The sequence below is a fragment of the Pogona vitticeps genome, chromosome 7 (genome assembly GCF_051106095.1).
Source record: "Pogona vitticeps strain Pit_001003342236 chromosome 7, PviZW2.1, whole genome shotgun sequence".
In the NCBI taxonomy this organism is placed as follows: domain Eukaryota; kingdom Metazoa; phylum Chordata; class Lepidosauria; order Squamata; family Agamidae; genus Pogona; species Pogona vitticeps.
Genome location: NC_135789.1, coordinates 575,832 through 590,658, shown reverse-complemented (window position 1 = coordinate 590,658; position 14,827 = coordinate 575,832). Strand labels below are relative to the sequence as shown.

The 14,827-nt window shown below is 52.2% G+C and overlaps 1 protein-coding gene across 11 annotated transcripts in view; it reads left to right on the top strand.

Annotated features, from left to right (window-relative positions):
- RAP1GAP (RAP1 GTPase activating protein) overlaps positions 1-9,878 on the top strand; it is a 53,455-nt gene extending 43,577 nt beyond the window's left edge. For 6 of the 11 annotated variants that reach the window (XM_078379504.1, XM_078379501.1, XM_078379503.1 and 3 more), the window contains 2 exons: positions 1,072-1,131; positions 1,486-3,615. In XM_078379504.1, the coding sequence (XP_078235630.1) occupies positions 1,072-1,131; positions 1,486-1,946 (521 nt within the window). In that variant the 3' untranslated portion in view covers positions 1,947-3,615. Of the gene's footprint in view, positions 1-474; positions 579-1,071; positions 1,132-1,485; positions 3,616-9,765 lie in introns of those variants that run through there. The other 5 variants (XM_072977434.2, XM_072977436.2, XR_012080520.2 and 2 more) reach the window with 4 other exon arrangements.
- The last annotated feature ends 4,949 nt before the right edge of the window (positions 9,879-14,827 follow it).

The window sequence follows — 14,827 nt, the reverse complement described above, 5'->3', positions numbered from 1 at the left end:
GCGGCGGTTCTGGATTAGCTGAGGCTGGCAACATGCATCGACCTGTGCGTGACGCTGAGAGCGGGCTTGGCCGGGGCTTTGCTGGGTCGCCTCTCCCTCCCGAGAGGGGGGAAATCGCCTTTCCCTTGCCTTTCTCTCAACCCTCCCTCTGTCTTCATCCTGCCTGCGCTTTGTATTCAGTGGCCAGACTTGCTGGATGACTTTCTCCCGACAGGGAAATTCATGCACATCATTTAAAACTGCATTTCTCCAAGTCTGAGCCTTTGTTTTCTCATTTTACTTATGCATCACTCCCCCTCCAAATGAGTCCGGGGGGGGTTGTTTCCTTGAACCCCTTTGTCCAAAAACAAAAACCGTTCCAAGCTCTCCTTGGAGAGACGAGGCAGGGCCTTTCCTTCCATCCTGGGCGGCTCTCGCGTCAGCACAGCTTCTGCCTCTTTCCCTCCTTCTCCCCACCCGTCTCCACCTTTCCAGGTCCTTCTCGCTCCCCTCAACCAGACCCCAGGAAGTCTGCAGATTCCTCTTGTCCAGAAATCAAAATCCACCTGGAACAATCAGATCAGCCATTGCCCCACCTGGTAAGTCTGCCCCCTGGGCCGTTGGGCATTCGAGGGCTGTCGCGCGGAGGGAGAGGCCAAAGGTCCGTCTCAGCCTCTCACAGCAGCCGGGGAATTGGGACAGAAATGACTTCCTCTCCCGTCCCCATCGCTGCCGTGGTCGGTTCCCTGGCTTCTGCTCTCAGCTGCGGCTCAGACTTCCCACTAGGCCCTCGTTGCTGCTGATGAAACAGACAAACTAAAATTGCTCAAGTTAACAAAGATGGGTGTAGATGTTAAATTAATTAGGACCTAATTAAGTCACCAAGTTAAATCATTTTCGCAGAAGGTTGGGGCAGCCAGGGAAGAGGCTCCGGCCGGCTTTTCCCCCCCCACCCCCACCCCCAATGCCTTGCTGTGGGGCTTGGTGTTTCCTTGCATGCGCTGATCTGTTCCTTGGCCATCTCGCCGTCTCTCCCGCCTGCGGGTGTCCTTTCTAACCTTGTCCCCCTCTTCTGTTTCTCTGTCTGCCCAGAGCTGCTAGCCCTTCCTCCCAACCAGAGTCCATGGACGTGCCTCCCCCCACCCCACCAAGGTTAGCCCTTCTTTTGCTTCTCTTGGGTGGTTGCAATGAGGGAGCCGCCCTGCAAGGGAGGCCAGGCTGAGAGAAAGGGAGAACGACTCCTAAAGCCATGGATCGATTCTGCATTATTGGTGGGGGGGCGGCGGGGTGTTTGGGTGCTTGATGGATCTTCCAGCCCTCTGCCATCCTCCCTTCTCCCCCCCCCCCCGCCCAATCCTTGTTTCTTGTGGTTCTTTCTGCTCCTTCCTTGGTCATCACCCTCCATTTTTCCACTCAGTCCCCTCCCTAAAGGATTGTCCGGCTGTCTTTCGGGACCACGTCTCCCCTCCACTGACTTCTTTCTCCTCCTCCCCTTCCCTCGTACAGCACACGGTGAAGAAGCACAAGCTGAGGGAGCTGCGGAAGGCCCCCTTCTTTGTCACGGTGCAGGACGACTGTCCGGCGGGCAAAACCGGCTTGCCCAGGCCTCCACCCTAACCGGCCGTTTCCTTCCCTCCTCCTTCTGGTCGCTTCCGTCTTGGCAGGGAAGGGAAGGGCCCCGAGGCGCCAGAGGGAGGCAGGAGGAGGGCTGGTGCGGCAGGCAGGCCGGCCGGCCTCAAGAGTGCTTGGGGTGTGACCCCCAACCAGCCGACCCTCATCCCTTCCATGAGCTGCGCTCAAGACTCCCACCCACCCACCCCCTTCCTGCTCCACTCCAGCCCACTCTGGCCCGCCGTGACCCCTCGTGGCCTGCCAAGAAGCCTCTGACGGCTCCTGGACCCGATCCAACCCAAAGGGAGAACTCCGAACCCTTGGACTCTCAACACGGACAATCACCCCAATGCTAACTAACAGGGAAGCCGCTCCGGGTGGCTGGTCTCCCTCGGGCAGGAGCTCCGGCGCTCAGCTCTCTCCTGCCTCCCCAAGAGCCATAGTCCGCCTACAGCCCGTTCTGGAGAGCGAGACCCGAAAGGGACAGCGGCCCCTCGCGGAGCAGGGAGGCCTCTCTGGAGGGCAAGACCTCAGAAGGTGGGCCCTGGGCAGGAGAAGGCCAGGAACGCCTTCCTCGGTCTGCCGGGTGGCATCTCCGGGGATGACTCTTGAGGCCAGCATTTGACCATGGAGCGTCACTTGGACGATTCCCTCCACCGACCCCGTCTGGGGAGCCTTCGATTGTCGTAGGTCTTGCGGGCCACGGAGGGCTGGCTGTGATCCATGCAACGGACAAGTGCTGTATAAATCCAAGAGGCAAACCCTGTCATGCTCTCCAGCTGATCAGTTCCGCTAGACGACAGCAGCAGGTCTTCACCCGAGCCGGACGCTTGCGGCGTGAGCAGAGCGACTCTTCCCTGTGCCCGGCTCTGCCCGTTCCTGTCTTCAGCCTTCTGTTTCCAAGCCATGCACTTCCGGCCGTGCCTTGGCTGGAAAGGAAGCTTCTTTCGGGAGCCGCGGGACAGACGAGCGGGGTGGGTGGGCGCAGTGCCCTCTTGCCTTCCCCAAAGGCTTCCCAGCCCATGTTGGCACCCTGAGGGAGCGAGGGGACTCTTCTGCTCCAGGTGGAGGTTGGGCGTCTCCTCCCTGGAGGTGTATCCCAAAGAATAGCCGACAATCGTTGGGACTCCCACCCGTCCACCCTTTCTCCTCTCCGTCCGCTGCTCGGTTGGTGCCGTAGGCTCTCGAACCCCCCCCCCCTCGCCTCGGGACTTGCTATCTTCCGATTGTCTTGGGGGGCCCTGGACTGACGCACTGCTAGAGGTGGGACTCTGGCGGCCCCCCCTTTTTTTTTTTGCACGACACGTCTGGTTCGTCAAGAAAACCTCCCCAGGAAGATGTTTCTGTAAGGAGCAGAGATGAAGGAAGGAAGGAACTAAAGAAGAAAGGAAGGAAAATAGAGGGAAGGAAGATGGGGTTTGACTTCCGTCCTCCTCCTTTTCTCGGCAGGAGCCGTCAGCCGTGATTCACAACAAATCTCAGAGGGGCCGCTGACCGATTCTCCCATGCTGAACTGTTTGGGGAAGAAGGCGGGCCGGAGGAGGGGAGAGAGGCCACCCTTTTGACATGCGATGCACCTTGAGATGGCTTCTCCCCCTTGCCATCCATGTGGGGGCTGGGGAGAGCCACCCCCCCCCAAGTCCCCAAAGCGTTCCTGTTTTAATTTTCAATTGCCTTCTCTAGATGTGAATAAGCCCCCCCCCCCTTTCTGTGAATGTCTGGACCCTCTTTTATGTCTGTGTTGTGTGTGTTCTTTTGAGGTTTTTTTTTGTTACTTTATAATTTTTTTAAATGATGCACAAAATCCATGAAATTTTAAATTAATGTTCAGACACTAAAATCTCCTCCTCCTCCTCCTTTTTAATTTAAAAACTTCCAAGATTGTGTTGGTGTTTCCAGTGACATAATGTATAAAAACAAAAAAAATCTATTTATCGCTATTGTTAGAAGATTCTATTTGTAAAAAAAAAATGCTTTTTAAAATATACGGCGCCGGGGGGGAATAATAAAATGAGAAATAAGTCATCAGGTTCCTCCCTTTTCGTCTATGCAATCCACATGGTCTCCTTCAGCCAGAGGTTTTATCGGGATGCTTCTGGCTGCAGTCCAAAGCCAATGGGTTGCAACAGGGAACAGCTTCTGTGTCGGCCGGCCCGCCTGGCGAGAGCATCTGTTTTAGGTGGCCTGTGAATAGGTAGCCAAACCAGCACCTTAAAGGAAAGGCGATTGCTTTTCTTTTCCACGAGCTCTTTCTGGACTCTGCCTCGACAGAGAGGGGCCCCAAATCCAGCAAAATGGATGGATTGTTGAATCAACCCTTTTACGTAAATTCCATGGATTTGCTGGGTCTTCTCTATTTACCGGATCCAGATCAAGGACTTAGGTTCACCATCTAAGAAAAGAGAGAGAGAGAGAGGTGATATGAAAGGAATAGCAAAGGAGGAGGGCAGAGGAAAATGCAAGCAAGGGCTCTGGACTTTACACAGCTCAACGACCTGGCAGAATGGTGGCCAGACAGCTGTTTGGGGGGGGGGAAGGACCAAGCCCTGTGGAGGTGGGTTCTTTGGGGGAGGTGGATCGGGTCCCGCTCTCGGTGCCGCCTCTTCTTCCTGGTGGATCAGGCCCTGATGCATTTCGTGCTCTTCTTCCTCCTTGCTTTTGACTCATCAGACTGGGCAAGGCTGCTTTTGAATGAGGATTAATCTCTTCTTTTCTGCTCATCATCCAGCTCTTGACAGATGTTTTTCAAACACAGGGGTGAACATTTTGTCGGGTTTAGCAGGACTTAGCCACCTGAACTGGGGTCGGGTCCAGGCTGGAAAAGTTCCTCTCCCTCACCCCCACCCCAATTTCCAATATCTTTCCGTATGCTTACATAGCCCTAATTAGTGCTGCAGAGTTCCCCGTTCAAGTTGAAGAAAGAGGGTGGGGGCACCAACTCCCAGAGTCCACTTCCCGCTTATGAATGCCCCGACTCAGCTTGCCTTTTTATTGGGTACAGTTTCTTGGCGCTTCTCAGCCCTCTGCAAATCCAGGATATTCTTGACATAGGCTCCTCGTTCCGAAAAGTACCTTCCCCCCCAACCCTCTCTTAGTCTCCCCAGAACTACATTTCCACCTTCGACGAGACGGGACGTGGGAAAAAGGAAAGCTCCCCCTATAAATGTGGGGCAACTACCCTTTCCTCTTTCAAAATCACTGGTCTGTTCTCACATGCACACACTGGTGGCCATTAAAGGGAGGGGCAGTAGAGAAGCTTTTAATGGCGTGTGTGCAGGATGGGTTATTGTGTCTCTGTACAGTTTCTAGTTTTGGGGGAAACTGCATCTTTCCAGTCCAGCAGAGAAACTTTTCAGATTTTGTTTGTTTTTCAGTGGAAGTGGGGAAGGCAGGGTTTCTTCCATGCTTCTGGTTTTGTTTTATAAATGTGACGTTTATGCATTGCGAATATAAGAAAAGCAAGGGCCGTGCGTAAAACTTTGTTGGAACAACAAATGGCATTGATGACAATTCAGTGCTACAATGATTTCTGTTGACAGAAAACAAACGTTAAAGCTTCTTGCCTGGCTTTAGTACAACGTAACACTTTAAAAGACATCAAAGCCACCTCCTTTTATGTATTTATGTATTTATTTTTCAATCGCTGGCTACGCCATTCAGGGAGTTCCTGTCCAAAGGTTTACTTTCCCAAGTTCTGTTAAAGGATAGAAATGATAGTAAGGTGACATTCTGGCCCATTCCATGTTCAAAAAGCCCCATAGGGCTGGCTGCCCATTTTAATTCAGCACCACCAGGATCTTCTGCCAGCCCTGAAGGGGGTACCTTAGCCAGCATCAGCCCAAAGCTCTCCCTCTGCGGCACACACCGCCTACCGTCTCTCTGCGCCTGCCACCAGAGGCCACTGGCCCCCTTACCCCTTATGGCCGGGCTGGACCTGGCCTCCCAGAAAACCATCAGTTCTTCCTCAGGGACTTCCAGGAAGTGCTGAAGAATCATCGCCTTCCCAGGTAGAAACAGCTGAGAGCAGCCCAGGAAGGTCCGATCCTGCCCTCCCATCCGATGGGTAAGACCTGGTTCCCCTTTGGGGCTGGCGAGAGCGTTCCGGAGTGGGCAGCTTGCTTGATCCTCTGGATGGAGAGAGGTGGCTGAGCTGCATGCAGGAGAGAGGGCAAGAGAGTCAAGGGCCTCCCGTAAATGCTGCATTGCTGGGCTCCCCGTGGGAGCCTTGCCTTTTTTACTGGGATCGGGCGGGGGGGTGTTGAGTGGGGTGGGGGGTGGAGGGAGGTTTCCAGGCTGCGAGGAGGCCGTGTGGGCCAGTTTGAAAAGCCTTCCTTTTGATTTGCTTCCATCCTGCAAGGTTGTGGTTTCGGGAATTTTCTGTAGCGTGAGCCAAAACGAGGGAGAAAAGAAGAACAGCCACAAGCTACTCTCCGGGCATCTGGGAAATGCGGAAAGTGTGTTTCCTTCTAGCCACAAAGCTAATCCTGTGGCGGGCAGGCGGGAGGACCGGGGGGGGGGGGAAGAAGCCCAAAGGAGTCACGTATCCGATTGAGACTGAGAGAGAGAGAGAGCCAACTGTGGCATCATCTTCTTTAATTTGGGAAAAGTTGAGTTGGGGAACGACCGACCGCTCCTGAAACCGCGCAGAGTTGGGAGCCGCAGTTCTCCGAAGCCCCTTTCCCAAACTCATTCCTCTGTCCCTCTGCCCGGGTCTGTTTTGGCCTGTCCGTAGGCCAGGTCCCCTTCCTTTCTCTTCCTTCAGGGTTTCCTCCCTTGATGCTTTTAATTAGGCCAGCCTTGGTTTGATTAAGCCCACCAGCTGCAGAAAAAAGTGGCGGGCGAGCTTCCTTCCATCTCGGTCAAAATTCACTTGAAAGCCAAGCCGGCTGTGTTGCAGTGCAGTGCCCGAGGCTTTTGCCTTTCAGCTAAAAGCAAGCATTAAAAGAAAAAACAACGCATTACTGTATTTTGGGGCCTCTTTTGCTGTGGGGCCAGGTCTTGTTTTACGAAATGCATGGCCTGGAGGGTCGAAAGGGGAAGTCAGGCCCTGCGTGGAATCAGGAATCATCACCGGCCTGCTCTGAACCGCCGGGGAATCGTAGGAGGTTAGAATTGATATTTTCTAAAGCCTATGAATGATCAGACATCAAACATATAAGAGTTTTTGGCCCTGGGGATAAGATAAAGTGAAATAAACCAGAAAAAGAAATCGAAATCAAATAGTTTCAAAAGCCGAAAAGGTTTGTTTTCAGAGAAGATGAACCCATCGAGTCGGATAATAAAAGGTCTCTCTCTCTCTCTCTCCCTGGTCCTTCCCTTGCCTTGTTTGGCCTCTTGCTTCTCTCCGGATGGCCAGAAAACAAGAGTGTTCTGTCTCTTCCTCGGGAGGGTCACTCTAAGGAGTCCTAATTAGAGCAGGCAAGCCGTGGGGCTAAATGTAAGTAAGCCCCACTGGTTCAATAGGTCTACTCTAGCTGGGACTAAGACTGGAATCTCTCTCTTAGGGCTTCCTCCAATCCTCGTGTCTCTTAGTCCTGTTTCGGATGCCTTGGTAAGAACCACAAATGCAGAAACCGCCCCAAACAATCATTATTTAAATACAAAATGGTTTCCTGCAAGAAAGCCCATTTAATGGCTTTTTTTGTTTGTTTGCTTTGGAGTACAATTGCTTCTTTGATGGAGGAAATCCATCCCGTCCTTTCTGTCATCAGTCCGTGGCTTTCCCGCTGGACAGAAATACATATGTTTGTGCCCAAAGAAGAAGCCCTTTCAGTGAATCCAGGATGTAATATTGGCCTGTGTGGAGGGTATTTAAAAATAAGAATGCTAATAATAAAAGAGGGGAGGGAAAGACGAGACAGATACCCAAATGCCTGAGATTTATAGGAGAAAAGCTTTTCCAAACTTTTTTTTTCTGCTCAAGAAATATGAAAGAGAAGCTGGCCACCCCGGGCGGGAAGCCTGGCAGCTCCAGCTGACCTCATGGGTCGCCTTGGGACAGGCGGTGGCAGCGGCTCTGGCCCCTTTATGGGGTTGGCAGAACACAGCCAGCTGGAAGCCAGAGGTTCAACCTCACCGGTGGCTGGTGCAGATTCTCTGCACGAACAGGGAGGAAATAAACCTGGTGGTCTTGGACGTCTGTGTTCTTTAAAGAAACATAAGCAACACCCAAACTCATTCAAAGCAGTAAAGTACAACGATCCATTAAAAAGAAAAGGGGAAAAAAATGAAACACACACAAACCCACCCAGGCAACCCCCCCCAATCACTTGGGGAACGGTCTTCTTCACCTGCTGCACCATTTGGACCATCGATCATCAGCGGCCTGGCCAGCTCCCTCGCCCAAGGGCCCCTAACCCCCTCCCATCTTCCTGGGGGTGTTTCTAAAGTGGGGTTGCTCTCTCTTTTTGAAAACATAACCTTCCAGATAAAAAGTTGTTGCAAAGATGGAAGGGCATATTTCCTTGTCATTCCTCATTCGGGGGACGGGGGCCTGTCCAAATTAAGGCATTGCATTTGGGGATCACTTTCCTGCTTCTTTTCGTAGATAGTAATGGATCTCAGTAACTTGTTACAGTGTTTGGAAAGTAATCCATGGCAATTAACTACAAACTGTTGCTAATAATAAAATATCTCTGTTCCCACTCCTCTGATTTCTTTTGTAAGTAAGTAAGTAAGTAAGTAAGTAAGTAAGTAAGTAAGTAAGTAAGTAAGTAAATAAATAAATAAATAATAATAATAATAATAATAATAATAATAATAATAATAATAATAATAATAATAATAATAATAGGTAGGTAGGTTTGTGATTAAAACTTGTATCTATCATATAATACCAGTCAATGTTTTTATAATTTTCATTGCCTTTGACGTTTTTGAATAATAATAGATAATTGCCAATATGTCCTTTCCAGGCTGTGACTGCTTCCGAATGGAAGCCAAAGATCATCCTACAGTAGGGGATCAGTTGATGGCCACGGTGGGATGCAGGTGCCTGGGAGGAGAATGGTCTCTGGGAGCCAGATTTTAAGAGTCTTAAACGCCCTGCAGACGCCATTCTTTCATTGTGTTGTGGCAAGAGGGTTGGTGAGGCCTTCCGGTTGGAAGCCTCCGGACCTCCTCTAGAGGCCCTTGGACTCTGACTCCCATTCGCCCCAGCTGATGGGCAGGGCTGTCGTAGCCCAGCAGCCTTTGGGACCTCTTGAGTTTAGACTCATCCCTGGACGTGGGAACAAAAGTACTAAAGTCGGTTCCTCTGAAGCTTTTTCTCCCTTGCTTGCTTGCAGCCAAGCCTCCGGAGAAAATGTTCGGGACTTTGAGAGCAGGGACAAAATACACAGAAAGGCCAGGGAAGAGCTGAGGGATGATCCTGAGAGCCCAGCTGGGGGGTCAGGAGGGCCGGATCCTGCCTCGGGACCTGCGGTTCCCCACTTTTGTGTCTTCTCCTTATGACATTGCATGGGTCGGTTCTCTGCTGCCAGAAAGAGGGCCCTCCGGAGTTCCGCGATGTGATGGTCACACAAAACTAACTAGACCCTCGTACACCCCAGCTGCCAAAATCCAAACCCCACCAGGGTGAGGCGGGGAGGGGAAAATATATATCCTGCTTCCAACCTGGAGGCAACCTGCTGCTCAGTCCTTCTTCCCAAACTTGAACGGGGACCCTCTTCCAGGGAGACCTCTAGAGTCGGTTTATTTACTCCTTGCAGCTCTTAACAGCCCCCCCCCCCCCCGCCTCCCCGGACGTCCTTCCCTGCTCTGGCAACAGCCTCCCAAACAAGAGAGTCATGACTTGTGTGCTTCCCACTGGAGGCCCCATCCAGATTCAACAGCTTGGAGGCTCCTGCGCCAAGACAGGGTGGGAATGGGATTGAGTCTCTGGGCAGGAAACATCCCCGTAGGTCTTCCTTTAGATGTGACATCACCTGCGTGGCTGGAAGGAATGAAAAGGAGCGAGGTGGAAGTGGTGTGGGTGCAGGGAGAGCGAAAAAAGTCCTTGTTTATTAGTTTTAGAGGATGATTTGGCAAAAGGTCTCGCAAGGCCCTTGGGCTGGAATCCGTGTCCTTAGAATCTCTCTCGCTGTCTCCATGCCAGGGGGAAAAAAAAGGAAGAAGAGTTTGGCAGGCCCAGTCTGAAGCCATTTTTTCCGTGCTGTTCCTGTGTTTTCCCCCCAGATACACAGTTCCTTCAAAGCTGCATGCCCTTCAAATCAGGCTTGTAAAAAATCCTTGCCCTTGTTGACCTGTCACAAGCCAAAAGAAGATCACTTGCTGCAGGAAGAGATGATACAAGGTAGGATAAGAGAGTTCAGTTTCTAATGATGTGCTAATGGCATCCCCTCGTTTGAGCCAGAGTGAGATGGTAGCGCTCTGAGAGTAACCTTCTTTTTGCAAAAACCTCCCCGGATCTCCACCCTGAGAACCGGCTTGAGGCCCCTAATCCTCCTTTCTCCTCATCCGTCTGTTATTATAAAATAAAGGCAGGCAGAGGAAAGGATACGAAAGGCAGGGTGGGGCAGGGAACTGGGGGGGGGGAGAGAACAGCCGGGCTTGCGGTGGTGGAGGGATGTCTCCTGGAAAATGACCTCTTCGAACGGCCAGAGCCACGGGGGGGGGCCTGTTTGTCACCCATCCGATCCTTGCAAAAGGGAAGGCAAACCCATGTGAGGCCAGAGAGAGAAGGAGGTCTTCTCTGTGTGCCAGAAAGCGGCTCCTTCCTTTCCCAGGGCCACGCTGGGAAAATCCATCTGGTAGGATTAAAGCGGCTTGGGGGGGGGCGTAATTATAGTGTGCCTTTCCCGCTTGTGTACGGAACAAGAGGATTTCTCAAGGCCGTTGAGATGCAAACAATTTCTGGTCCTGCTTCTCCTTCTCCTTCTCCTTCTCCTTATTATTATTATTATTATTGCCATCCTGATTATTTTACTGCTGACTTGAGTTTTATGACTCTTTGCGGTAGGTGATCTGGTCGGGCTGACCCACAGAGAGACCACCTGCCTCGCTTTCCTGCCGCCCGAGGCTTCTCGGTGGCCCTTCCCCTTCCAAACCCACCCGCAGATACTTTGCGCCCTAGATCCTCGCCGGTACTTCTCAGCCTGTAGAGCTTAATGCCCTGACACTTAATCCGGAGGCCCTTTGAGCAGCTAAGATGTATTTTTGTGGTTGCTGTAATGCACTGTTGCCCACCCACGTCAGGCAAGCCGGATGACTCCCAGGTTGTTGTTCAGAGTTTGCAGAAACCTCAGGCATCTTCGCATCCAGGCTGGCGGGGGGGGGGGGAGGGAAACATGAATATCCGGAGCCCTGAAGGTGGATGGGAAGTCTGGCTTCTCACAGCGGCCAGCCAGTTGGCTCAGGGAGGCTACAATCCAGACACCCTTTGGTTCAGGGCCCCGCAAGGCAAATACCTGGTATCCAGAGACAGGCTTGCTCCAGAAGTGAGGAAGGTTTATCCCTCGACCGCAACTCTCTGCGTGCCCAGGCTGGAGGGGAGATCGGGTGGTGTGTGCTTCCCAGGAGGAACCTCTGCACACTTGGTGTCCCTCAGATCAGGGTGAGGCCCTGTGGATTGCCTGCATTTCTGCCGACAAATAGGATCAACCCGCTGCCTCCACCGTGTAGAACCGTGAAGGGCTGACGTGTAAAGGCGTGTGTTGTGATGCCTTTGATTGGATCACTTTAAAATTTAAATTACTAGCTTTCGTGGATAAAATCCCACTTCTTCAGGCTTAGCACAACTCTCCCACGGACCATACAGCAAAAGTAATTGCAGACTAAAAAAGTCCAGGAATTGACACCGTACATGTCCGTGAGAGGGGATGCGAGCTCTGGATCGTGGTGTTTTCTGCTCGCTTTGTCGGCCACCAAACGGGGCTGTGAAAGGAGGGCCCGAGGGATGGTTCTGAGCGGAGAGGCGTCTTGCTTGGATTGGGTTGCCCAGTTTGGCGAGAAGCCGCCGCCACGGGTGTGTGATGCTGCCCACCTTTACTCTTTGTGTAATCCACTGAGCGCCGCATCACTGCTGTCCAGGGTGGGTGGCGGACTTTGGGTTTGGGTATGGTTTGGGAGAGAAGAGGCGAGATGATGGGGGGGGGGCTGTCTCTAAGCCCCCTGGGAGTATCCGCCGCGCCCACTGAAATTGGTCCAGATGGGTCAGGAATTCTGCTTTCCATCTAACCCATTTCTGGTCTGTTTTCTTAGAGAAGAAAGGGCGCTCGTTTCCCCCAGGAAGTGGGTTGTTGTGCAGAGCTCCCACCTGGTGAATCGTCCTGCCCAAGTAAGACAGAAATGCATGGCTGGTGACCAGTCTTAGGGCCTCGTGAGGAACCCCCGACTCGCCATCCACTCCAACTTAAAGTCAGCGTGGCCCATGTGTGACAGGATTGCACTAGAACATGCAAGTCCTGAGTTCAAATCCTCACTCGGCCACAAAAATCTTCAGCTCATCCTGACCCACCTCACGGGCTTGTTGCGAAGGGAGGAAAGAAACCCAGGACCCTGACTTGAACTCATTGGAGGGGAAGTGGACATAAATGTGGCAGAGCAACACATTAAGAGAAAGGAGTGCAGTCGTGGTGGTGGTGGTGGTGGTGACTCGCAGTTCTCAGAAATAACGCCGTCAGAGCTACGTAAAACAGCAGGACAGTATTAGGAACAGCATACATACTGCGCCCATATGGAACAGATACTTAGGTTTTGGGTTAAAACTTACATCTGTTATATAATAACAGTCAATGTTTTTGTAAATTTGATTGACTGTGCTTGCTATTTTGGATGATGAGGATGATGATGAGATGCCCGATACCTGCTTAGATGCCAAAGGGCCACCCTCACCCTTTCCACCCACCGGGTTCTCCGTCCACACTCGGGGCTTTGCTGTGTTACATGACCCTGGCCCAGCGGTGGGATTGGCCGTTTGCTCGGCTATGATGGGAACAAAAGAAACCCCCAGCCGTTGCCCTGCTGGATTGCCGTTGGGCTTGTGGGTCTTTTTTGCACCCTCTGACGAGTTTTGATTCTCCCCCCCCCCCATGAAGACCCCTCACTCTTGTGGCATCAACCGGGGGGAGGGCAAAACCAGCCGCAGACAACAAAACCGGCCGCGGGGATTCAAGCCAAACCTGACTTGGGCTTCCCAGCAATGCTGGCGTGGGGGTGTTGTTTTCTTCTTCTCCCCCCGCCCCCCCCCCCGCCGTCCTGCATCCCTTCTTTCTTCCACCTTGGCTTCCCTGTTCTTAGCACATAGAGCGGCTTCAGCTTTCTTCCCCGAGAGAGGATGCCGGCCTCGGAAGACTCCTGCCAGAAATGGTGCTGGAAGGTGTTACATAAAGCGTTGCTCTGGACGGGGAGCAAACTCTCCATCTTCCCCCCCCCCGCCCGCCTGCCTTTCTCGCTCCTCCTTGCCTGCCCTGTAACTTGTCAGCATGAGCCTTGCCAGCAAATGGCTGCAAGCCTGCATTCTGCCTTGGAGTCACATCCTCTGCTGGAAAAGCAGTAATAATAATAATAATAAGAAGAAGAAGAAGAAGAAGAAGAAGAAGAAGAAGAAGAAGAAGAAGAAGAAGAAGAAGAAATCTCAAAGCAGCAATTCAAGAAGGACGTGTTCAAACGCAGGACTCTGCCCGTGCTTTTGGTTGGCGTTCTTAAACTTTGGGGCCAGCCTCTGTTATCTGACGGACTCCTCTTCTGTCCATCTCCCAGCTTCTGCCTCCATACCAAACCATGGAGGCATGCAAGGCTATACAGGCTGTCCTGCCCAGGGAGACCGTTGGCTCTGGCACCCTCTGGGCAGAGGCAGAGAACGGAAGCCCAGCGTTGAAAGCCCCCTTTGCCCTCCTCCTGCCCTCAAGGGCTCACCTGGAGACAGGTATTCCTGCCTGGAGACCCAGAGGTGAATCCCAGCCCCTTGCTGAGAGTCAGCAGCGGTGGCCCCTGTTGACTTTCAGCAGCCGGGTAACCGTGGTTTTACATGTCTCTCTCTATTTCTCTCTCTCTCTCTCTCTCTCTCTCTCACACACACACACACACACACACACACACACACAGATTCACTCCAAGTTTTGGTCTGAACCTTACGGAAGCTGTCCAAGGTGCTGAACCAAGGTGTACCCTCAATGCAGGACACTTCTAACAAGTGATTCCTCTTTTTCTGCTACAGTTCTAGCTGTGTTTTGGAGCCTCACTGTACGAAATGTTGGCTCCCCACGTAGATGCGGTGCAGCCTTAAAAAGAGAAGACACTCTGCTTATTATTTTGGTATGGCGGTCAAATCCATCAGCCTTTGGCAAGTCCGCTTGCTTTGGTTTTGTGACCCAAACTTGGGCAAACATTTGGGCTTTGTAGCGCTGAAAGATTGAGGTGCTTTAAGGGATAGCTTTGTAAGCAAAGGAATTTAGCATTAGTTTTATATATAGGACAACTCTGAACAGTCACTGTTCAGTTGTGTTTTGGGCAATTTTTTAAAAATAGCCGCTTTAGTAATAAACTAAGAACTTCTGGGATGTTGCAAGTGGCGACCAAAAATGGCTTTGGAAAAGTGACTTTCTCAACTGTGGTTTTTATGCACGTAATCCCTGAGCACACAAAGAATGTGTGTCTGTGCGTGCGTGCGTGTGCGAGAGAGAGAGAGAGAGAGAAGGTGGTTGGAAATCTCTCTCTTTTTTCCCTGCACCCACACGTGGGCTTTCCTTGATGAATGCTGGTTATCCGAGCATCGCTAAACTCTCCAGGCAACCACTTGCTCTCTGCCTGGGCTGGAAACCTAGCCCTCCAGCGCGGGGCACCCGAAGTGAAATTTTATGCCTGGTTGGAGAAACTCCAAAGAGGAAGACGTCGGGGATTGTTGCAGGCGAGAGGAGGGGGGGAGTGGGATGAAGGCAGAGAGCCACTCCAGAGCCGGTCCTGGCACCCAAGAAAATCGTGGCCGGCTGTTTGCTGCAGATATTTTTTTCCCCAAGTGGGCTTGGACGAGGAGCGTTCCGTATTTCTCAAAACAAGGAGGTGCCGAAAGGAGCCGGCCTGCTGCCACCCTGGCCGAGTCCCTGGCCGCTTGGCTTGGAGTCCTCCTCGGTGGTTTTTCTCTGTTCCTTCTCCAGGGGCTCCTGTGCCATTTCTCTGCAAACTCCCCCCCCCCCCAGATCACAGGAAAACACTTTATACTCTGCAGGACATGGAGTCTCCCCGCTGGAGAAAACTGTCCAAGGCAAAAAGCCAGGGGCCGCCGCCTGGGAGGGGGAGC